Here is a 26,772-nt window from a genome sequence, read left to right as displayed (position 1 = left end):
TTACGTTCATCCACTGATATGAAAAATGTCCAGACTACTGTTTTGAAACGCCCCCTTTACCGCTTCAGTTTCACTTTCAGTTTCAATACACACCCCAAAATAAAAAGTATACGGGGATTTTGCATTGCATCAGCCATTAATAAGCCCGGATGTTAACGTTGAAAAATTGCGCAAGGTCTCCCGAATACTTCCGATGGGAGAAAAGATGTAAATATTTCCCATTAAAAATCTCCGCAAGAAATTTGTTTTCGTTCCTGTGAACTTTTATGAGTGAAAAATGATAATTGTTCAATGATGATATTTTGGATATATTCCCTTTCATCGATTTCAACTGTATTTCTTTCACAGGTACATGTATGTGTATTTTTATTAAAAATCATCAAAAAGTGATCGAAACAACAACTTAGGACAGACTTTAAACACTATACTCAGCATTGAAAAATAGTAATATATTTACTTAAGAAAATAACTGTAATGTCTAACGACTTTGCACAGAGAGAGAGAGAGAGAGAGAGCAGAAACAACGTGAATAACTTGACAAATTATGTCTTCTATAAATAACTTGCTTACATGTTTAGATTTATAAAGCTTCATAATATACAATTATATTTGCATGAAAACCGTTGCCTTTTCTTTTTATGACTACTTTAGTGAGATTAAAAATTTCCTGGTTTACAATATAGGATTCTTTTATTATCATTTATAGGTATACTAGTATATTTTAAGAAATGTTTAAAAAAAGGCAATTTGAATGATAGTTTTTGCAAGACAAACTTGGAAATCTTTTATTACGACACTAACATACATTTATAACCTCTTTTCTCGTTATAGTCATAATGCAAATTACAAACATATTGATTTGTTAGATAAGGATATAGTGTTTTTTCTTTTGGAATCCATTAATTTGTTTTTGTTCAGACTATTGTAAATTATTCTATCTAAGCTTTAAATAGTCAGGGAAATTTGTATTTGCACATTTGTTTTTTAAAAAAATCCAGTTTCAATTTTGAAATTTGAGTCATGTTACCATAAACTTAAGTTAAATCTGTAGCATATATTCTTTATAAATGAACTAATTTGTATGCACCAATAAAGTACATTAATTACTAATTTGAATATAACAATGCTTACATATTACTTTCAAAAAATCATAAATTTAAACAACTGGTATTAACTGTTTTGCAGCATTGCCTACCATATAAATCATGAATGCAGTTTACGAATACCTATAGTAGGGCAAAATTTAACAAAAACATAGACATGCACTTTATAGATGCTAAACCGTTACTAATGCATTCAAAAATTCTACTGACAGAATGAAGAATATCTAGTTCAATGATGCAATGTGTCCTTAACAGTTTCGCGCCGTCTAGACTGTTTTCATAGTTTATCTAAATATAAAAACAGTGAATTGGGTTGTTTTTTGCGTATTTTGTACAAAGTAACATGGATGTAAACCCAATTCTGGGACATTTTGTGTCATGCGCATAAAGGAGAAAGAAACATCTTGTGTCATGCGTGTAAAGGAGAAAGGACGATGGTTCAGGTGCTGCGCTCGTATGTTGTGAGATGAATACTAAACGTTATGTTTAATTTCAACCTCCAATGTATTCAAAATGTCATGCCATTTCCCTTTGGTTATTTTTGTACAAATCATACGTGGTGTGCATAGCTATAGGTTTTATTTCCTGGAGATTATCAATTGATGCAATCGCCAATACTATACATAAGATGACAGTCAAATATAACCGTGGCAATCCGTTCTAAAAGTGTAAGAATATAAGCCTGTAGCAATCACTTTCTCCGTCCATTTGCCCATACAACAAAAGTGTGATCATATTCCGATTATGTAAATCCTTTTATATTTCTGTAAAGATAGTCTCATTCCCTTCTTTGACAGAAGTACTCTATTACATAGGCATTCTTTCAGCAATATCCTCAGTTTATGAGGAACATGGCGGTGTTAACGGCAATAATTCATTGCAACGCGTTGGTGGCGGATTACATATGTTACATATGTACAACAGGAAAATGTATGTTCCAGTCATGTTGTGAATTTACTAATCATTGTTGTTAAAGTTTCAAAAGCGACTGCGTTAATGTTATTTTGATAGCGACTTAATGTTAATCGTAGCTGTTGATTATATGTATACATCAGTCAATTTACACAGATAGAACTATATTGGTTTTAAGGCGTTCGGGGTCAATTTGCAGAAAGGTTTTAAGATAAAACTATGCCACGTTACAGTAAGATGGAATTGTTGGCTTTAAGGTATACAGAGTCAAGTTACAGTATGATGCATATGAAGGTTGTAATCTGTAATGAGTGCGATCACAGTTAGTAAGATACTGTAATAGTTTGCACGATCTATAAAGTCAAGTTACAATAAAATGGAACGTTTGATTGTAAAGTATAAATAATCAAGTTTCAGTAAAAAGCACCTGTTGGTTTGAAGCAGAGTCACTTTACAGGGAGTTACACTGTTACTGTAAACTTTGAAGATTAAGTTACCAACAATAGTTATACTTTTGTTTGTAAGATTTAAGATTTATGAAGTGAGGTTACAGAAGGAATGCAATAATCCAGAGTGAGGTTACAGTTGGGTGTATAGAATCCAGAGTGAGATTACAGTTGGATGTATATAATCCAGAGTGAGATTACAGTTGGATGTATAGAATCCAGAGTGAGATTACAGTTGGATGTATAGAATGTAGAGTGAGATTACAGTTGGAATTATAGAATCCAGAGTGAGATTACAGCTGGGTGTATAGAATCCAGAGTGAGGTTACAGTTGGATGTATAGAATCCAGAGTGAGGTTACAGTTGGATGTATAGAATTCAGAGGGAGATTACATTTGGATGTATAGAATGCAGAGTGAGATTACAGTTGGGTGTATAGGATGCAGAGTGAGATTACAGTTGGGTGTATAGGATGCAGAGTGAGATTACAGTTGGTACGTTATAGTTATATATAAGGTACTTAGCGTTAGCTAATGAAAGTTATGTTCTGTTGGTCGTATGGAATTAATAGTTAGACAACACAGTGGGTATATTGTCTTATTGTAATGTTTCTGATGAATTACTTCTTTTAAGTTCAAAATCGCGTCATTCGACTTGATAAAATGGTAGCTTTATTATATTATGTATGCCTTTTCTATTATATTTTGGTAACAGAAAGTGTTTATTTTCTAATTTTGTTTCGTGATAAGATTCGGGCATTAGAAGAATCTATCATTTGTTCAACCTTGGAATTATAAGTTTGCTTGGTCAATAGCTGCCACATTAACATTCTGATTTTATTGTGTCGACAGAAATAGGAATAAAACAGGAAAGGAAGAAAAGGGACAAGAACCGGGCACTGTGTCAAGCACGAGACGCAGTTAGAACGTGTCTCCAGCTTAATCTGATACAGAGCTATCACGAGACGCAGATAGAACGTGTCTCCAGCTGAATCTGATACAGAGCTTACAGCGAGGAATAAAGGGAATAAAAAAGACAGCGAAGAAAGTATATGAAATCAGAAATTGGCATCTTTCAATTTTTGCTTTTTACCTTAAGATTTCTGTATAATTTAATTCACTTATTTTAGCCATTAGTTTTGCTTATTAACGTGATACGGACGTTGGAAACAAACACACACACACACACACACACACACACACACACACACACACACACACACACACACACACACACACACACACACACACACACACACACACATATATATATATTAGATATATACACAAACATTTGCTCTATAAAAACAAAAATGCACATTTCATCATTTTTAAGATAACAAAATAATGTTTGAAATTATAAATTTTAATAATTTAAATATCATTTTATTTCTCGTGACTATATTCAGTTTTACAAAACTTTATATCGATATAAAAAAATAATTTTATAAATTTGAAAAAAATGGCACATCTTGTATCGTTTAACAAGAGTCTTACATGAAAGGTCTACATTTGAATTCCTGTAGATGTATCACTATTGTCTAACTGACCGATTCTAAATTCTTTACTTACTTTTAGGCAATTACGGCAAAAAGAAGACGGAAAGAAAAACATTTTGTTATTTATTGGGGTTTACCACATTTATTCAATTGAGGAAAACATTTTTACATATTTTTACCATGACCCTAAAAACAATGTGGGTGTGACGTTTTGACATCGGTGGCATGTTAACTGGCGAGGCGTCCATTTCCCCGAGAAACGGATCAGATTGGCTGATCGTGTCGGCCGGCGCCTTCTCAACAAGCCAATCAAATGAACTAGGTTATGAAACGTTACATAATAATTAATGTGTAGCTTTTTTTGCAAAACAAATTAATATAATCCCTCAAAGAAACGGTATTTTAAATGAACATTTGGTATGTTCCTGTATAATAGACATTGAAAGCATACTATATCAAAGATGATTAATTAAATAAATGAAATTTGACTCAAAACCACCAATTTCCATTGTTTACATTTGCAATTATACGATGCAAATAAAGCAATAATCAAAAAAAGATACACTTACTTTGTGTAGAAAGTTTCATTATCATAACTATCTAATTATCAACATTGAAAGACTTGATATTCCCTTTGAGTTTTGAAATAAGTTATGACAATTCTGATTAAATACTGCTCAGGATATACTTTTTATATTTCAATACTAGTATTAGTAAAGCTATAAATAAAACTCAAAACACTATTTGGATCATTAATGTTGGGGGGGGGGTTATATTAAATAATAGCATGTACTTTCATGAGATCATTGTTAAATGTAAATGCCAACTTGAGAGCTTTGAACATTTACCAAAGAACAAGCTGACATTGATCCATATAGTATGTGCTCGGTATGAAAATAACTACAGTATGTATGTAATTATAGTACCTACATGGAATGTGTTATTCTAAGAACTTGTTTTTGACGTATTGGATCGACAGGTCTCAGATGTCAATCACTAATGATCGGATTTAGACGACAGACAGTGGAACATTCAGGGAAAGAACACAAAAGCCAACCACCAACAGAAGGAGGAAGCACTATCAATACAAACACTGGTAAAATAGGATCAATGGACATATAACTCCCTCATGTTATGCACTACATGTGTCCAGAGTGTTTGAACATTTATTTTATTTGACCTTGTATACATATATTGACAAAATTTTATCTATGCGCAAGGTACGGTTACAGGCACGTAACATGGGGGGGGGGCACTTTTTTGCGGAGCAAAGATTTTTCTTTAATTTACATACAAAAAAATTGAATAGACATGGAGATTTTTCTGTGATCATGTAAAAATTTAATTGAAAATAAGGAAATAAACACAGTTAAATTAAAGTGAAAAGTATACCTTTTGGGCTTTTTTTTTTTGGGGGGGGGGGGGAGGGTCAAGATTTCTTGGATGAGTCTGGCCCCCAACTTTCAAAAACGATGCTACGTGCCTGGGTTAACTAGCTCTAACAGTACGGACACAGACAGTATTAATTTGATATTGACCTTGAATACATATAAATTTATTAACAATATATCTGCTATGCATTGGTTTCTAACAAATTGCTCTTAATTTAATGGGAATGCGTTTATAGTAAAATGTTCCTAAATCAGAAAACACATAAGGGCTATGTTATGTAAAGTATATCAGAACTTAGTTTAATGAAGATGAATATGTAGCTATATTGATTAAATCATGACCATGGATTTTTTTTAAAGAAATTTATTAAAATGATTACATTGAGTTAAATGAAATCATCAACACAAACATTTAAAACGTATTAATTTTAATATTACCTTTTAGACGTAGATTACTGAAAAACAAATGATTTGTTATATGAAAAATATTGTTTGAAAATGAGATACAGTACAAAAATGATCCAAGATGAATATTTCAAAAGCAGGTAAGCATTTTTTGATAGACCCGATTTGTGATTGGTTGAACCACTCCTACACCATCATTAATAATGTTTTGCAATGATTCATGGTTTTTGTGAAACACCTTATTTTTTTTTCATATTTTTAACATCTATTTTCAAATTAGATATGTGTTATATATTTAAAAATTGTTCTATTTGATGTAGACTAACAAAATTGAAATTCACAAATTTCGTAATCTCAATCAGCTTGCCAAAAAATGAATTAGCTCGAATTAGCAATATTTAACAATTTTATAATTAAAACAATTCAAGCCCTTATGTTTGAAGAACGGAATTCCTTGCGGCATGTTCCAATAAACTAACGAGAAAAAGTACAAAGTCCCAAGAATGGGAATAAATGGAAACAATTAACAATGAGCAGTTTTAATCAAGAAATAGATCAGATTAAAATGGTTTCTATTTAAACCCTTATATAAACTATATTAGCAATGCAAATTATGTTACGTAAATAATTGCTTATCAAACAATATCCATGAATTGATTTTTAGATATAAAAATTAAAATTCTTACAACAAATATGAATATTCTTCTTAAACCGCAAACAATCTTTAAGTTTAAGTTGCATCAAAGATAGAGACGTTCGCATATCAATGCAAACAGAGGCTGCAAAAAGAACCAGAACTCTTGGCGTTACAGTTCCTATGATTATTTATTCAGATGACGTTTGTCCTTAGAATTCTCATCTCAAGCAAAACATAATTGGATGTAAGGCAGATACAGTATCACCTTGTGTATCTGTTTTTCACTAGAGAGCAGTATCTAAACAAGACCAACAGACTAAAATTTATACCTAACTTCAATACATATATTTATTTCAATAAATATCACATAAAAATTAGAGGGGAAAGGTAACAAATTTGGTCAAAAATTATTTTTTCGTTCTTAATGTTGTCAGTGCGTCATTAAAGCATTTTTAACAGACATCCAAAATTTAAGGACCAGTCTTCGAGTTATAAGTTAGATACAGAGCCCACAATTCTATGTTATGAATTGTTTATCAATGCATCAACACAAATCAAAAGATAGAAACATCACCATGAAAAAGAATTTTTACCGGTTTTTGTGCCAATATATAGAAAATCAAGGCACGAGTTTTGTTTACATAGCAAAGAATTAAGAGTTTGGTTTTGCTTATAGCTATGACCAACACTCAAATTTTGGTTGATAATTAGAAATACATAACTTTAATATTGTAAACAATAAGAATTGAAAAAATAAAATTTGACCAAAACAGTGACCTTTTAAAACTCTTTGACATTAACTTTAACTTATTTGCTTTTTAAGCTGGTTTGTATTATGATTTCACAAATCACCGATCATCATTTAATCCTGCACATTTTTTAGGTCACCTGAGTAAACTGAGTAAACTTCCACACATGTGAGGAAAAAACTGGTTGCACAGTTATGATGTCCATGGAGCCCTCTACCAAAATTGTGAAAATCATGGCCCCTGGGTCAAGGGTTCTGGCCATAGGGTGGGGCCAATATGGCCATATAGTAAAAATTATTAAATCTTAGAAAATCTTCTTCTCTACTCCCATATATATTTGTTAAAAACTAAATGCATGATTATGATGTCCATGAAGCCCTATAGCAAAATTGTGAAATTCTTGGCCCCTGTGTCAGGGGTTCAGGCTCTAGGGTGGGGGCAAATATGGCCATATAGTAAAAATGCATTAAGTCTTTTAAAAATCTTTTTCTTTACTCACAAACATGCGGGCAAAAAACTGAATACATGGTTATGATATCCACTAACTCCTCTACCTAAATTGTGAAATTCATGGCTCCTGGGTCAGGGGTACAGGACATGGGGGGCAATATGGCAATATAGTGTTAATGCATATAATGTTTTAAAATCTCTATCCTCGCACACCTGTATGAAAAACTGACTTCATAATTATGTTTACCAGGAAGTCCTCTACTTAAATTTTTAATTTCATGTCCCCTGAAGTATGGGTTTTGACTCTAGGGCAGGGCCAAAATGGATGTATAGGTGTTTATACCTATAATGCTTAAAAATTATCTTCTCTACTCCCTCACACCTGAAAGGAAAACTAAATTCATGATTTTGTAGACCAGGCTCCACCGTCACCAACTTTCCTCAAGTCAATACTCAGCCTCAAGTCTGAGTTTTAACCTCAAATTAATGCACTTTTCACATAAAGATTTGAGATGAGGACAAAGTTGAGTAATTTGAAAATTTTGGTGACGGCGGGGCCAGATCTTTAAGTTTTTCGCCAACATTATAGGTTTCATAGTTCTTTTTGACAGATTTCAGGCAGGGAGGAGGTCATCATTACAAATTCATAATTTTTCTACTCCAGAATGAAACCCAATTAAATAAATATATGAGACTCCTCGACAATTTTGTGTATGGGTTATATGCTACTCAGGTGACAGTTAGGGCCTTTTGGCCTCTTGTTATAATAAACGTTGGATTATTGTAGCTTTTTTGCCATCAGTACAAATGGTATTTTGCTATTCATTGATATATGTACATACATGTCATGCTCGAATCTAGCCCCCCCCCCCCCCCCCCTTCTTAGATCATCGCATAAATGTGTCAATATTATTATATGTATTTAATATAGGTAGAAATTAATTACCATCATAGCACTTCTCTTACAATCATGCAGTTTACACTTGAAACAAATAAACGAAATCGTAACGTCTTTTAACAGTTCGTTAAATCACAATGACACTTTAGATCAAGTATATCAGTAACCATTTAATACCAAACAAAAGATATAGGAATATCGAGCTAGTCGTGTAATCCAGGATAAATATAGGTTATTATTATTATTATATGATCGATTAATGAGCACGATTTCTACTGTTGTTTTAGGGATTTCTGTCCTTTTTTGTTTTGTTTTTTTTCCGTTATTTAAACAGATTACGCCGGAATCTACAAAAATTTGTCAACTGCAAGATTAACATGTACATGTAGTTATATTGTGGTTAATCAAAAATTCAAAAAAGTAAAAATTAAGATTGAAGAAGAAAAGTTTTGAGGTAATCTTGCATAGCTTGTCAACAGAATTTAAACAACAAAAAATAATTCACAATAGCATCTTGAAAAATATACTTTTTGTGTTTATATATCAATCTTCATTTATTTATAAGAAATTTGCCTTCTCTGTGCAGAATGTTTACGACCATAATATAAAGTATGATAATATTTCACAGTTGAGATATCATAGAAAAATATTTGTAAAAGGCAAATTTCTGTAAAATCATGATTAGATAATTAAATGGAGTTGGGAACCAATACTTTCCATGGCATTATTGTGCTGTCTATGATACCAACGAGCTCAAGCCTGTTTTGAATTGTGTTGGGCAATATAAGCACTAGGCGCAACAAAAATAATACAAAAACGTTATGTTACAACTAACATTTATTGAAATAGAAATAATCTTCGGAAATTTTGTCCATTAATGTTCGGTATGTGGACTGGAAAAAAAAATAATTACACTGTAATGTTAATATAAACACTGTGCCGGATAATTATGCCAGTGCCAAGGTGGCATTTTTGCACCCGCTTAAGCTGCATGTATCGAAAAATTCAAATATGCCATGTGATAAACCATTGCTTAAAGAGTTAACAACCACCGTTGTTATCACTGTATCTCACCTGTCAGGTAAGATATTTACCTTTCAAAAATAAATTCCTATAGGAAAATAATTTTTCCCCTAGGAAAATCAATATTCCTATAGGTAATTTGAAATTTCCTATCGGAATACAAGAACTTCCTATAGGAATTTCACTTCCGATAGGATTTGATGAAATCCGATAGGAAAACTTAATATCTTATAGGAAAACTACATGTCTGAATCAAATTCCTACAGGAATTACCGTTCTCCTATAGGAAATATAATTCCTACAGGACTTTTAAAAAATTCTATAGGATTGTCAATATTTCATGTGGGAGAGTCAATTCTCCTATGGGAATTATCATTTTCCGATGGGATATTAATTTTCAAAGGTAAATATCTCAAATATCTCAAAAGTGGTTATATACTCTCTAGACAATTGTCTATCATTTGGTATACATGGTTTTTTCCGAAACTGCATCTTAAGCGGGTGCAAAAATGCCATAATTATCCGGCACAGTGTTTATACTTTAATGAGTGTGCATTCTTATCTTTGAATAATTCACGACAAATGGCGAGTTTCGGCAATGGATTAATCTAAACAGAAAAAATACCCAAACATTTACAGACGTACCTGATGCACCATCAAATTCTTATTCATTTATTTTACAATAAGAAAAGTAACTCTTGAAAGTTTAAATTAATGCAAACTTGTCTCTTCAGTCAACGATACACAGAAGAAACGATTGACTCTTAATGTTTGTCAAGCTGAGAGGATTTTGCAAATAGTTAAACATATATCTGTTAAATTACAACAAAATAAATGAATGCATATTAAAGATTTGATCTTTAATCAACATTTAATTTTACTTTTTAATGTATGTTTTCTGATTAAAACATGCATTCCCTAATGGTATGCTTATATACAAAATGATTGAACTGTATTTTATAGAGCTTGATATAATAACAAGGTAAAAATCTCATTTACCTTTCAAAATAATTCTGACAAACACAAATTTTTAAAAAAATAAACATGTAAAAAAGATACTGTTGTAAAAAAAAGACTAGTCTGGCTGAAAATGAGAGCTCTTATCACTAACAGGAATAATATAATTTACACATGAGCAATATCTTATTTTTTAATTTCCAATTAAAAGTTAAACTAATGAAATAATGGCCAAATTGCAATAATTCTACTGATCTGCTGCTCAATATTCCATTACCTTCTCCAGAATTTCAAGGAAATTAAACAAAACGATACATTAAATATTTCTTCTGTGACGTAACATTGTCAGAATACAAGACTTGTAAGAATACAACAATTCAGTTTTCTGGAATATTTTGTGAAACGAATAAATACAGACATTCTCGTGAGACCTGAGTTGAATAAGCCATGATGATTTCTGAACTACATTTTTTGGGGGGTTAATTTTACGTCTTGCTTCAACATTCTGTAGAATATGAAAGGTTGCGTATAAAAACAGAAGTCATTTTTTTTCCAGATACTCGATTTACTCTTAGTGTGTAAGTAATGGATATATGCCGAAAACAGTTCTGTAAAAATACCAGAGATTGTTGAGGCTTGTAAGGTCCGACAACTGTCTGATATTTTTTCATACAGTATATCTCACTTAAATTACTGCTACTAGATTTTAACCCGTGCGTGCACGGGTTGACGTTGCATATGCTATCGGACAATTACGAAATAGAAACATCGACACACCGTATTGTTGACATTTGCATAACCTATCTTTAAGACTACAAAAATGCTATTAATTTCACTACACTCTGCTTAGTTAGAATAATCTAACTGTGTCTCGGAACAGGCCTTCACCTCAGTTAAAATGCCTCCCATATACCCGTAATGTATAAAAAAAAAAATGCAGAATCGCTCCGAAACGATTTTGTAGGAAATTAATGAGGCTGCATTGAAAGTTACAGTCAAATTTTCATCTAAAGATTTAATTCATTTTAATGAAGAATTCAATTCTTTTTCACCAACGTTTTTTACTCGGTTCGAATTTACACACCATGTTGACATTCGGAGTTATCTCTCGTATTCCTTTGATGAACAGAAAATAAAACAAATTTTTCAATGAAAATGTACACGTAGTTGTACTCGTTTCTGAGTTTATCCATGCAAATGTGATATTGTGGAAACATAGACTAAAGAGCCTACCGTGATTTGGCGTAAATGCAATGCGCATGTGATATTTTCCGAATTTTTTAAGGAATTTTCGCTGATTATTAATTGGCGAAGCTTGATTGAGAAAAAATAAAAACAAATTGGTAATCTTCAAGTACCAATGATGTTTAAAATATATAAAACAAAAGACAGTACTCTTCCGATATCTTGGTATTAAAGCTCAAAAATCGGAGTCTAATATTTTAATATAGTAGTATAGATTGATTTTCATTATTGATTTACCTTAAACATGCCGAAGTTTGAAGGATATCAGTACTGTAACCACTGGTAACGGCCTACGAGGGTTGTCCCAAAAGTAGCGAAGACAGGACATAACTTAAAAATCTGTTCACTGCAATTTCATTAAACTTATCTATTTTCTTCAATGAACGTTTGGCAACTTATTCTGAAAAATTCAAATCTTTACTTGATTGATCGATTGATTGATTGATTGATTATTTATTTATTTATTTATTTATTTATTTATTTATTTATTTATTTATTTATCACTTGTAATTTTTATTATAAAGAAAATGAAACGTTGTCGCTAAACCCTCCATTTCGTTTACGATTACTTTTATGTTTTATTTCCGAAAAAGTGTCTTTGAAAAAATGTTTTTTACATTACATTCTCCATACATTTCTATTTTTGTTTTTGAAAATATTTTTTAAGTACAAACGATCTGCCGACTCCAAACTTGTCTGTATTACTTGTTGTCTAACACCTGTCTTACCGAAATGTGTATACATGTCGTTCTGCATTTTGACGTCAATTTCTATCCGTCAGGGTTTCTTTCTCCGCTTCTTGCCATCATAATCGTCCGAATATTTTTGATTTTGTTAGATTAATAATTCACAAAAACATTCTTATGCGATTTTGTACGTGGAATTTACTTTAAAAGCCGTTTAAGTTTGTTTCAATGTCCTAGTTTACAAAATTTTCCCAGTTACTGCTGCGCCGCCTTAAACGCTGACGTCGCCATTATTCCGGTATTACGCATTATCAGTTTACCTTGTCACAAAACGCACTATAAAATCTTCAAAAGTTTTGAAATGGCAAAAACAATTCTGGGTAAATAATAATTATAATTATTTTCAACTATAACTGTATTTTCTTTACTTAATTTTTTTCATTCGAAAAGTACTTTTCTTCGCAGTTTTCATTTAATTATGTTGATTCTCAATTTTCGTTTTTTACAATGCGCCGCATGTCAAAATCTAACATGCATTCATTTCACTTATATAATCTCAAAAAATATTTGATTTTCAAAACATAATTTGAATACAAATTACTTAAACCCTTTGTTGCACAAGTTTCACCATCCTGTGTCTTCGATTAACAGAATAACGTCACTTGTCTACGCTATTTTGGGACAACCCTCGTATTTTAAGAAGCTCACTAAATCATATTGTCACATGTAAAATTTTTGACTTCTGGAACAAAAGAATGACATCACAGCAGTGTTTTAATATAAGCTTATATCAGAAGCACGTAGCATTATTTTTAACATACAGGACAGTTAAATACTGTTAAATTTGTTACAAAATAATAAATTGCAATCGATTTCTTAAAATTTGTATGCAATGTTCGACAACAAGACAGGAAAATTTAATCAAACCAGGTAAAAATACATATCATAACTACAATTATAAAATGCCAGGAAATGTTATTAAATTATTGATATTTAAATCAATGTTAGTACCTGTAACTTACACAACTACAAGTGAATATTTTACACGTTTTTGAAACCATTTTCAAATTATTGTCAGAGCAAATGTCTTATAAATGTGTTAAACGTACAGCCAGTGTTACTCCTATAATGAAAACAAATATCAAACATGTTTTATCTCTCTTTTCATTGACGACCACTTGGTTTGATTGTACAAAGCAAGAAGTATGACGAAATATACATAGAATGGTTGGTTGGTTCTATACACACAGGCCCTTTAAAAGTTTTAGACTATGGAATGTTTCTGATCATTGCAAAACAATTTTTATGTAAAATTTTATTAAGGTCTTCCGTCTTTAGCGAAAAATCTTACTATTATTCTACTGTTTCTCTTTCTTTTGTTACTTTTTCTGGGAGTCATCCCCAGTTTCCCGGAAATTTCACAAGTAATTTCAATAATTTCTTTAGGAACTAGGCATTTTGTTAACGTGTCTTTAGGAACTAGGCATTTTGTTAACGTGTCTTTAGGAAATAGGCATTTTGTTAACGTGTCTTTAGGAACTAGGCATTTTGTTAACGTGTCTTTAGGAACTAGGCATTTTGTTAACGTGTCTTTAGGAACTAGGCATTTTGTTAACGTGTCTTTAGGAAATAGGCATTTTGTTAACGTGTCTTTAGGAAATAGGCATTTTGTTAACGTGTCTTTTGGAACTAGGCATTTTGTTAACGTGTCTTTGCATTGTACATCGTATCTTAAAATACACTTCCGTTCGTGACTAATATTCTTTTTTATGCAGTTTTTTTTAACTTAATTTTGTCCACGCGTTTTCTCAAAAACCGTCAAAGCTAGGTACTTGACTTTTATGTAAGATAGTAATTATTGTAGATGTGCTAATTGCTTTTTGATTTTACCAGAAGTCATTTCTTGGAAGCTCGCCTGGACCTGAAAATGTTGATGTCATCTGTTTACTAAAGTTTTTAAAAACAAAATTCTCAGATTTCTTTTTGTCATAAATGTTTCGTTTATACCTATAGAGCAAACAAAGTTAATATGAACAAGATTTTTCATCTTAAATTAAAAGAAAGTGGGATATCCTCTCACATTAGGGGCCCACAGGGGTGTAAATACTATTATTCATAGTTTTTTACTGATAAATATTTTGTAATAAGTTACGGAGGCTGAAATATTCATCCAACAGTTATTTAAATAAACAACATAATACTGGATGTCAACTTTTTTATGACATGTGGTGATAACAAACAGTGGTCAAAAATCAAAGTACAAAACAGGAAAAGAGCAAACACAGGCTTCTAAAAGAAATGAGGTAGAGTCCTGTGCCATGGAGGTGTGAGCACCATCTGCTGTGTGCTCGTATTCGGGTAAACGGAAAGATCCGTAGATAGTTAGGAGATTAATTAAAGAATAAGGAATCATTTTTTGAGTATTATGAGGTGATAATTTCGGTCGGGGCGTGATCAAATCCAATAAGGCCCAAAGGGCTTTATGATAGATTTGATCACGCCCCGACCGAAAATATCACCTCATAATATTCAAAGAATGATTCCGTATTACTAATATTTATATAATTTAAGTAATCGTACGATTAAATATTTAAATATGAATAAGCAAACCCCGTTGGCGCCTAAATTTGGCGTCATTTGAAGTTATGTAGTACAAAATCGATATGTAGTGTTATCACAGGCAAAGACACTGAAAAATGTAAATATTTATGGCCAAACAATAAGTATAAAAAACGTCAGTCAGCCTGCGACCCAGTGGAAGATTATATTTGCTGACAAGTTTGTTGTATCGACCATAGAACTTACGTAAAGATGACTTCAGTCGAGAGTGATAGTTCTCCTGTCTTATCAACTTGTTCGTCATAGCTTGCACCGCCTTAGAAATTATTCATATGTAGAGCATTCCCTTGCGTATCGAATTACTTGAAAGACAAAAACTTTATATGCAGGTGGTGAAGATTTTTTGCTACATAAGTAAGGAAAGTTGACTACAGAAAAATTGAAGTCATCATGTTTATCATAAAGTTTTGTTGTTAGGTTGCCATCAATATCCCTCTTCAGTAATATATCCAAATATGAAACAGATGACACAGACTTCGTGTATCTTTTATTTTTCAAGTTCACTTGGACATATGGAGTCGACGTAAGTATGGAAGTAACAATTGTTAATTGATAATATGTCATCGATATACCTGAATGTTGAGTTGAAGGCCATACCGAGTGTCTTATTTTTTTACGTACAGTTTTTGAATAAATTCTGTTTTATATGAATACAAAAAATGGTCTGCTAACAATTAGGCGCATTTGGTACCCATGGGAATTCAAACAGATTGTTGGAAGACCTGATTTCTAAAAACTACATAGATTTTGTCTATCAGAAACTCAAGCATCTTTTTAAAATCCACTTCAGAGTCCTTTTGTACTTACATATCTAGAAACGGATGACTATTTAAAAAAAAAAAAGAGAAGACAATTGGGACGCACCATTTATTATATACATGTACTCTTCTATGCAAATTTGGCTTTAGCTATACAGTTTTGATCATTCTTCAGGGTTGTATCTCATCTTTTAGATATCGTAAGGAGTACATACCCGTTGCTTGCAACGATATCGCGTCTAGTTTTGTATATATTTTTTAAATCTTAAGTAGAGAAAAAAATCAAACGCAGGCTTTCATCCCATTTTAGACATCAAAATAAAACCATTACAACGTTTGAAATAAAAACCAGCAACGATGAATAACTATCACATACTCTATTTATCCTTGACTTCATTGTTTATTTTGTTAAAACTTTTAAGCAATGCCAGTAGGAAATCCTGTTAATATATCGACACATGAAAACTGTGAAGACTTTTTATTATTTGAAAAGCATAAGTTCATTACTACAAAAATTATCAAGATCATATCTACCAACCTTTTATTTTTCTTTAAACTATCGAAAGTAAAAAATAGTTTGTATTTTAAAACTTTTGAATAACACATTTGAAAAGAGAAAATACCATTACCTTGGTACAAAGTAACAAAACTTTGTTTGATTTGCAAGTTCAGAGCGTTAAATGAAGCGATGTTGAATCTGATATATAGAATGACACAGACCAACTCCCCCATCGAGATTTTCCTGACGTCACAAAAGACAGGTAAATTTACCTGATGTCGTTAAGCTTTCGTGTTTGGTGGAGCACGGACAATTACAATCATCAGTTTGATACAGTAACTGATTTCCATCCATTCGCAAACCGTAAAAATGAAATAGATATGTATTTTGTTTACTTTTCCGTCGCGATATTGACGAGAGTTCCCGGATGTGATCTGGTCCCAGAGCGGATCTCGTTCTGACCCGCTACAGAGGGAGTGACTCAGCAGCCATGGTCTGGTCGTACACTGTGTTACTTCTTGTCCTACTAGTTCGGTCTATCTACTGCTGTTTAATCAATCCCTGTAATTACCAGTACTGTAAAAATGAAGCCAACTGTTCTTTAAACGAGAACTGCATGCCTGATTGTGAGTGTCCCTATGGATTTTCTGGGTCTAGATGTGACATAGAAATAACCGTATCCGATTTTAACTGTTCGCATTGCCAGGAGAACGAAGTGTGCTTTTCATCAAATGGGAGCTGGACCTGTCAGACAACAACATCATCACCAACAACAACAACTGGAACAGAGTCGACAACAAATCTAAACAGAAACACCTCACAGGACGCATGCTCGCTAAGTTATGTGAGTCGCACCACGTCTGAGAGACGATGCTTAGGTTCCTACTGCGTGTACGGCAAATGTAACAAAACTCTTGAGGACATTAACGGGATACAGACTCCGATCGAAATATGCGACTGTGACCCCGGGGCCGCAGGAACCAAGTGTGAGTTTCAGTGTTGTCGGGACTGTGGACATGGATTCTGCCAGTACAGTATCAGTGATCAGGAAGAATTCTGTAACTGTCAACTAGGTTACACGGGAGAAAGCTGCCAAGAGCTCCGACCAGTAGAAGGTAAACCCATATAGCAGGAGACAATGCTGCTGTTGTTCTATGTCTGCAAGTCAATATGTATGAATGATGTTTGGAGTAAGTAAAATATATTTAGACTCGTATTTTGTTTTTGATAGCAAATGTAGTTTCGAAATTGCGTTTGCACATTGATGCACTGAAAAACAACATATTTTATTTTTAGTTATTTAAATAGGACATTAAAATTTGAAGACAAATTTGTCTTTAAAGTACACATATACGATTTGCAATATTTAATATATTCTGTTGAAAATTGTTTTGTATCTTTTCGTTTTCATTTTCAGTCCCAACATGCTTTATATATGCTAACTAATAAGAGATTACTTTACGTCTAGACACCAGGAACATAACAAAAACATTTAACTCCTCCGGCTATGGAAAGCGTTTTAGGTCTCTAGTTAGCAGATTGAGATGTGAGTGCACTGATATGATGGATTGATTTCAGAAGCCCCCCTCTCTGACCCGGACTGGGTGTGGTGGCTGGTGGGAGGCTGCACGCTCGCTTTGCTGGTTCTCCTCTTTTTACTGGTGGTTGTACCTTACTGTCTCTGGAAGAAGCGAGTCCTGGTGGTGATGAAGGTTGCTTACTTTTTCCAGCCCTACGAAGACAACGGTAAGACTTCAGCAAAGAACACTGACTCAGCTCCGGGTAAATGCTGACTAAAAATAACCCTGACGTGACGGTGCTTTGTAGAAACTTCAACAAGGGCAGTATTATGTGAATAAAGGTTAATTCCGGGTATCTTCTGACGTCCAAAAATTAACCCTTCCCCTTACCCTGGTGTGTTTGGTGCAGTATGTATAATGATAGACGAGCATGAATAGCGAAGTGTTTAAATATCACTGGTAAATGATATCCAGGTCGCCATATGTACTATTCGGATGAATGAACTTTAGTTCAGGGCTAGTCGGCTCATGAGAATTTTACGTTTCATCTATTCATTTCTTATTTTAAGTTCCACCCATGTCCTGATAGAAAGATCGTGATGATTAAAATATAATTACGTCATCTTTAGTAAATCAACCCCCCCCCCCCCTTATATTAGATCCTTAAATCAAAAGGTAACGGCATTACGATATAATGTACCACAGGAGGCACTGTCACAAACGATCAAGATCAAACTTTTTTTCCGCAGTTGACTTATTTTTCATATCAGTTTAATATCGTACTAAGTTATTTGAAAGATAAAATTCCACAGCATTATTAATACACTGAAAGAAACTCCTCTTCTGAAAAGTTCATACAGGGTTAGAAGATTGCGGGCATTGCAGAAAAAAATATTTATTTGATTTTATTTGAACATATTTTTTATTGTTCAAATCTACAATTGGTATTGGGCAAAAGTTCTATACCTTAGACCGCTTTCTTCCAAAACAGACTTTGTAATTATCGTTAACTTATAGCCCAAATGATCCAAGAAATAAAGAACATTACTGTTTATATTTGCATCTCTTTTATTTTGTGTTAATTAACCCTGAGTAAAAGTATTTAGAATACAGTTCAAACGAATACACATTGTTATAGAAGGAAGAAGGAAGAAAACATATGCCTTCAGTCTATGAAGTAAATGCTTTCAATTATATTCATAGTTGTTAACAGTTTATAGTCCTGGAATACGAAAAGCAAATTAGCAAACTTTTAAAAGTCATAATATCACAATGACTATAATTAATTATTTTATTATAATGATTTAAATAAACAGGAAACTGTATGTTTAAACATTGTTCACATTGATATACCACTATATTTTTCATATGATATATGTAACTGATTAAATGATACATAAGTTCCATACGATATATGTTGATATGATATACATGTTATTCCATATAATACATGTTCATGTACAATTACTATACTATAATACTTGTTAACGTACAATTACTACACATGTTATTCCTTATAATACATGTTAACGTACAATTACTATACTATAATACATGTTAACGTACAACTACTATACTATAAAACATGTTAATGTACAATAACTATACAATCATACTTGTTAACGTACAATTACTATACTATAATACATGTTGATGAACAATTACTATACTATTATACATGTTAACATACAATTACTATACTATAATACATGTTAACGTACAATTACTATACTATAATACATGTAAACGTATAATTACTATACTATTATACATGATAAACGTACAATTACTATGCTATAATACATGTTAACGTACAATTACTATACCATAATACAAGTTGATGTACAATTTCTATACTATAATACATGTTAACGTACAATTATTATACATGTTATTTCTTATAATACATGTTAACGTACAATTACTATACTATAATACATGTTAACGTACAATTACCATACTATAATACATGTTAATGTACAATTACTATGCTATAATACATGTTAATGTACAATTACTATACATGTTATTTCTTATTATAAATGTTAACGTACAATTACTATACTATAATACATGTTTATGTACAATTACTATACTATAATACATGTTAATGTACAATTACTCTAATATAATACATGTTAACCTAATCCGGGGGGGGGGGGGCGAGCTAGTATACCTATGGCTCCTACATCTCAATAATTCCGTCTTCTCAAGGTAAATTTTGTAATAATTTCCTTTTCTGCGATAAAAAGTGTGTGTGTGTGTGGGGGGGGGGGGGGGGGGGGGGGGGCTGAACCTCTATGATGCTATGTGCCTAATGGTTAGGTCTAACTTTGCAAAAAAAGCCCCCCCCCCCCTTGGTCCCGACGCCTATGTAAATACCGTCAACGACATCATCGGCTAATATAGCGTAGCGCTAACGCGTTGGGCATCAAGCTGGAATGATTTTAGAGTTGTGACTTCGAAACCCGCTCTCGGCGATTGTAAGATTTCCTTAAAAACATTTGCCGTGCTCTATTACGGCATAGTATGCTTTCGCTATATAAAACCTTTGTAAACTATGCGCAAATAGATGAGTATTGAATATGTAGCGACAAATTGACAGAAGGCATAATAATACATGTAAACATTCAATTACTATACATGTTATTCCTTATAATCAAGTTACTGTACTATTACTATACACGTTATTCCTTATAACACATATTAACGTACAATTACTTTACATGTTATTCCTTATAATACATGTTAACGTACAATTACTATACATGTTATTCCTTATATTTGCATAGCCATTGTTCTTTCCCACTTTAAGTCCATACGGAGGAACTGCAAATCATTTAATATTTATTCGTTTGATGAGATATCGGCGCTTCTGATTGGTTGAAAAATTTCTTTGATACCTGCATCAATAAAATTTTCGCCTGATCTACTTTTCTCAACTGCTCTGATCTAACACTATTTATAGAACGGGAATTTCCAAGATAAACACTGTCAACAAAATGTAAAGTTGTGTCTGTTTTATTGTCAGCAAACAAAATGCAAACTTGTGAATATAAAAACTTGAAAGTTTAACCTTGAAAAAAAAAAACACTTTGTTTGATTCACGAAATAGAAAATTAAGCGTCTTCTCACGATTTCGTCTGCTTGAGATCAATCAACATTTACAGCGAGGCTGGCTGTTCCTTTTATGGATTTCAATATTATAACGAACATATAGGCATATAAACTTTCACGGTAACACTGCTGTGTTACAACGCACTTTGAAAAATTACGCACTTTGAAAAAAAATTTCAAAGTGCGTTAATTTTGGGACCAAGTCAACGCACTTTGAAAAAAAAATATTTTTTTTCAAAGTGCGTTGATATTGTCGATATTAACGCACTTTGAAAAAGAAATTGTTCAGGGTTTAGTCAAAATAATTAATACTTTTATTATATACAATAAATGATTGTTTTAACCTTGTGTAGTTTAATTTGAAAAAAGAATCCGTTGCATTCTCAGCTAACTTGATAAACAGTTTGTAGATGAGAATTTTTTTTCTCATAAGACAATATCGACAATTTACACACAAAGAACAATTCGGGAGATTTGAATTATCCAAATATGACATAAACTTCATCGCTTAGCAACTGCATTTTTCTATTTTGAGTATGCAGCAAATTTACTTCTTATTTGGTATACTGAGCTTACAAGAACGAATGTGATTTGTATATATTGATATATTGATAATGGAGATCAATGTACAACGTATTTAAACTGGCTTACTGCATGTGCTTAATATGATAAAAGGATACATTAGTTATGTTTATCAAAAACAATATGATCTTTTGGAAGATCAGTGCGAGAAAAAAAAAACCCACATCCTAATGCTCATTTTAAGTTTATAATAATTTAATGTTTGTTAATGTAATTTCTTTTTATTTTGAAGTGATTTATTTGATAAGAAAACAAAATCAGAATGTTAAAACTCGTATATTAGATTCTTTAACATACCAATGGAGAAATTATTGTTTGGCCATCTCGTTTTTTCAATATCACTCCATGTACTTAATTTACAACAGAGCATATTTCTTTTTCCGCTTTAAAGCGTTTTAGTTGCTGAATATCATATGTTTTGGAAGGAAAAATGAGGGGTAGGGGTCCTTCTTCCTGTAATCAAGTAAATGCATGATGCACTGGTGATTGACCGGTATCTTTGGATAACCCCACCCCACCCCAACCCCATCCCCGTTCTCAAATACGGTAAATTAAAGATTTACCAGTGTTAACAAATCATCATACTATCAACAAATTAGAAATTCAACTCCAGAACTTGTGATTTATACATTTTTTTCAAAGTGCGTTAAGAGTGTCGATACTAAAAAAATTTGATGTACCATCTTAACGCACTTTGAAAAAAAATTTCAAAGTAGGTTAACTTAGTCCAAAATTTAACGCACTTTGAAAAAAAATTTCAAAGTGCGTTGATTTGGTCCTAAATTTGACGCACTTTGAAATATTTTTTCAAAGTGCGTAATTTTTTCAAAGTGCGTTGCCACACTGCTGTTCAAATTTGGTAACGATAATTTTTAAATTTAAACACGAAGATGATCGGTCATTAAAATAAGCGTCGTAAAGAAAAGCTATGAGTAATGCATAAACTCCTTCGGTGAATTCCAAGCGGCAGATAATCATATATACCATTTAAGTACATCACTGGCTATCTAGTTACCACAAAGTTTACAAAAGTCGCTTATACATACTATTCTTTGTCGACATATCAGCTATTTTCGTCCGCGATCGCTTTTCCTTGGATGGTTATGTCCAGTTGCATATTCCAGCGATCTCACATGAAAACTAGTTTTTAATTAATACGAGTTTTTCTGCACAGTGAATGATATCACAAGCTATCATGTATTTTCGTTTCGTTTTCAATTCAGCCGGTTCAGATTTTAACTCACTATTTGTGTTTAATCCATTAAATTCAGCCCAGTAGCTCTGCATCAGCTGAAGGCGAATCCATTTTGAATATTGTTGCTGTTGTTGTTTTGTATTCATACGCGCCGCTTCATTTACATTATTTACATTTTTGATCAATGACACTTCACACTTTTTTTATTTGAAAATGTTTTATTAAATGATAAGAAATGAAGATAATAATTTTTCTATTGATCGACGTATCAAAGAAAAAATTGACCGGAAAACTTTTTCATCAATGCGCTACGCGCATTGATGAAGTTTTCCGGTCAATTTTTTCTTTGATACGTCGATCAATAGAAAAATTATTATCTTCATTTCTTAATTATTTCTCTATAATCGCAATTGCTCTGTCAGTATACTATGACGTCATAAAGGTGTGAAGTCAGATACTTTTCCATGACGTTATAGATTTAAAAAAAAACTATACGATACATCATTAGTTTTTTCTCAAACTCCATAAAATTGATGCATTTAATTAAAACATGTCTTATAATAACATTTTAAAGGAATCATTGTTATAACATATCATTGATTCTGTTAACAAATCTATGTGAATGAAAAAGATACATTACAGTCTGAATGTTTATTTTTGATGCACTAGCTAAATGTCAAGGTCTAGGCTAATAAAGGGTATTTGTGAATGGTAAAATGCAAATATAAGTAATAAACAACAATTTTTTAGTGAACATGGCGTTATGAATAGCAACTGCTCTGCTGGCATATTTTCCATGATGCGCTAGCGCGCATCATGGAATATGCCAACAGAGCAATTGCTATTCATAACGCCATGTTCACTAAATAACGTAGTTTTTTCTTATAAAACATGTTAACGTACAATTACTATACATGTTATTCCTTATAACACATGTTAATGTACAATTACTATACATGTTATTCCTTATAACACATGTTAATGTACAATTACTATACATGTTTTTCCTTATAATACATGTTGATGTACAATTGCTTTACGAGTTATTCCCTATAATACATATTAACGCACGAATACTATACATGTTATTTCTTATAATGCATGTTAACGTACAATTACTATACATGTTATTCCTTATAATACATGTTAATGTAAAATTACTATGCTATAATACATGTTAACGTACAATTACTATACGAGTTATTCCTTATAACACATGGTAACATACAATTACTACACATGTTATTCCTTATAATACATGTTAACATACAATTTCTATACATGTTATTCCATATAATACATGTTAACATACAATTACTACACATTATTCCTTATAATACATGTTAACGTACAATTACTATACAATTTATTCCTTATAATACACGTTAATATACAATTACTATACTAAAATACATGTTAATGTATAATTACTATACATGTTATTCCTTATAATATATGTTAACGTACAATTACAGACGACAAGGTTTGGGACGCCTTTGTGTCCTATAAGTCGGACGGGGCGGACGAGGACTTTGTCCTCCACAAACTTCAGCCTGTCCTGGAGGAACAGCTGGGCTTCCGTCTGTGTCTCCATTACCGGGACTTTGTCATCGGAGCGGGTGAGTACACACCAGTGGGTGGACTAGTGAATGGGGGGGGGGGGTGGCAGGGACCCTCGATTCACACCAGTACATAGACTAGTGAGGGGGTCGTCAAGGACCCTATATTTGCAGATCTAAACTTTTAGAAATCTCTATTACATAAGGCTCGAATAAGTGCAGTTGTATGATATAATGGATTTTATTTTAAAGCAGGAAATATACAAAAGCTATTAATAAATATCGCTTTATACTTACATGATGGAAAAACGGCTTTACCTCTTCTTATCCTGATCATTTAAAGTTTGGAAAACTTAAATCGATTTATGACGAACACTATAGAGTGCTGTTTTATCTACTTTATATCAAATGGGAGCACACTCTTACTTCCCAAAGGTTAATCAAACCAATGCACAATGTAGACATGTTCTTTAAGAGTGGCCTGGCCTTAAATTCCTTGAACTATGTCCTATTTTTTTTTTTTTTTATCTCAGATTCCTTTTCTTCTATCTATATATTTTAGAAATGTGAAGCTCGTCTTAGCGACATGGACCAAAAGGAGACCTTTTCTGTATTTTTGATAAATAATTATTAAATGTAGTGATATTTTATCCAAATAATGGCTTCGGAAATCGGGTTTGAATAAGTATGGTATAATATATTATTTGACGAATAAAAGTTTTTTTTATTGATTTCCAGCGATATTTGAGAACATCATTGAGGCCATCAACAACAGTCGGAGGACCATCCTGGTTCTGTCGCCACGTTTTCTGAGCAGCGAATGGACGCGATACGAATACCAGGTGGCGCTGCAGGAAATGCTAAAAAAGAAACACCGAATCATTCCCGTCATACTGGAAGACATATCGGAAATGGAGGATGTGGACGAGACATTGAAGCAAATTCTGTCTTCCATTACGTATATTAAATGGCCAGAGAGTGAAAAGAAACAGAAACACTTCTGGAAGACTCTTCAGTTCTCACTTCCTAAGAAGAGAGCGGAATGTGGCGGGAGTTCTGCTAATACCGAGCTCAGTTCTACGGAAACCACGCCCTCAGAGGACTTCAAGTCAATCAGTCATCCACCCAGCGATAAACTAACAAACACACAGCTAACGAAAACCACGTCTGACCTTAGAGACGTGAAAATTAACTTTCCCAATGAGTCGCGTCTGTTTAAAAACATAGCTTTTGTTAGTAATTTAAAAATTGAAGATTCTGGCAACTTAAAGGCGTTGAAAGACGAAGTTTACCATTTCTAATGATTGGGTATAATTTATGCCTATTCTGCTGTGCATTGACAGTATATTATGTTAAAGAGAAAAAGGCGTATATCAAACTGGCATCTCAGACAATCAAGGGTTGTCTCTCTTCTTCAGTAATGCTGAGTATGATAAAGCTAGGAAGTAGGAGCAACTTTGCAAAAAACGTTTAAAAAATAGTATGAACGAGTTATCTCACTTTAAAGGTAATTCTGAGTTAAGTGTATCGAGTATTAAGTGTTCTCCGGTTAAAGATGGATTTACAAATTTACTCAAACAAGTCATGGAAATAAGTTTTAAGCCATGTTAATAGCAATGTGTAAAATTCAATTGTGATGCACCTTAGTGTATATCATAATTAAATTACATAGAGATTCCATTAGTACAATGGTAGAACAATACTGTGATAACACTAAATAGGGGAATAGTAGTGCACAGATATATGAGCCAATCTATCTATTGCAGATATGTTGTTATATCAAATAAAGGTATGTAAATGATAATGATAGTTTGTTATGTTTAAAACAATAACGACCATCCCAACTTGTTCAGCAACTTAAATATCATTTAGAATGGTTCTATCAGCATGAGGAACAACAGAGTTTGTAGTTTACAGCGGTAATCCTACAAGCTACATGTATCTGTATATTTTTGTGGCACAAAGCGATAATTAATATTTCATTCTACTGTTAAAAAACATGAAGAAAAGAAGTCAAACTATTACTCTTTTTCTTAATTTACTCAAGTACTGATTTTTTGATGAGAAAAATTTTGCTAAATTTGCAAGCAATAACATGCTTCTTTTAATTTCATCATTATTCAACTGATTTTTAATTTTAAAAAAAAATGAACAAATAAGCCGTGAATATAAATATATCATGCATGTGCAATGAGGTTTCAAAAATGAAATATATCCTGTGGGTCTAATACTTAAGCAATAAACGACTTTGAAATAGAATATCTTCTCACAAACCCTTGACCGAACAGACAAAACATATGCGGGTTAACAATTGCGCCATCTAGTGAGAGAACAATTTTTTAAATTTGGTGACCTCTTATTGTGTCCAATCAGACAATGCGTATCAAACAGAAAAATTGTAGCAATATGGAACCTCCCATATTCAAGTTGATAATGTAATCGAATTTGTAAAAAAGACAAGTTCACTCACACTAAACACCGATAGTAGTAAGTCCATTACTTACTTAGTCGGTCTCAAATCTA

General features: G+C 32.5%; 1 protein-coding gene across 2 annotated transcripts; it reads left to right on the top strand.

Moving 5' to 3' along the window:
- The first annotated feature begins 16,491 nt into the window (after positions 1–16,491).
- Positions 16,492–26,071, top strand: LOC128168347 (toll-like receptor 4). Of its 2 annotated transcripts, none has more exons than XM_052834584.1 (4): positions 16,492–17,391; positions 17,858–18,022; positions 24,166–24,309; positions 24,988–26,071. In XM_052834584.1, exons 1-4 carry the CDS (start codon positions 16,767–16,769, stop codon positions 25,548–25,550), a joined length of 1,497 nt encoding a protein of 498 aa, XP_052690544.1. In that variant the 5' UTR covers positions 16,492–16,766; the 3' UTR covers positions 25,551–26,071. The 2 variants fall into 2 exon arrangements, with proteins under 2 accessions (XP_052690544.1, XP_052690543.1); XM_052834583.1 differs by having other exon boundaries at positions 16,493–17,391; positions 17,855–18,022; positions 24,988–26,070.
- Positions 26,072–26,772: the final 701 nt, after the last annotated feature.

Source organism: Crassostrea angulata, chromosome 10, assembly GCF_025612915.1.
Source record: "Crassostrea angulata isolate pt1a10 chromosome 10, ASM2561291v2, whole genome shotgun sequence".
NCBI classification, from domain to species: Eukaryota; Metazoa; Mollusca; class Bivalvia; order Ostreida; family Ostreidae; genus Magallana; species Magallana angulata.
This window is presented reverse-complemented; position numbering and strand designations above follow the sequence as displayed.

What these genes read in the sequence shown, in the direction of transcription:
- LOC128168347 (XM_052834583.1), top strand. Translation starts at nt 16,767, where the DNA reads ATGGTCTGGTCGTACACTGTGTTACTTCTTGTCCTACTAGTTCGGTCT. An exon ending in AGAGCTCCGACCAGTAGAAG is followed by an intron (nt 17,392 to 17,854) that starts GTAAACCCATAT and finishes GATTGATTTCAG; the next exon opens with AAGCCCCCCTCTCTGACCCG. An exon ending in CCAGCCCTACGAAGACAACG is followed by an intron (nt 18,023 to 24,165) that starts GTAAGACTTCAG and finishes GTACAATTACAG; the next exon opens with ACGACAAGGTTTGGGACGCC.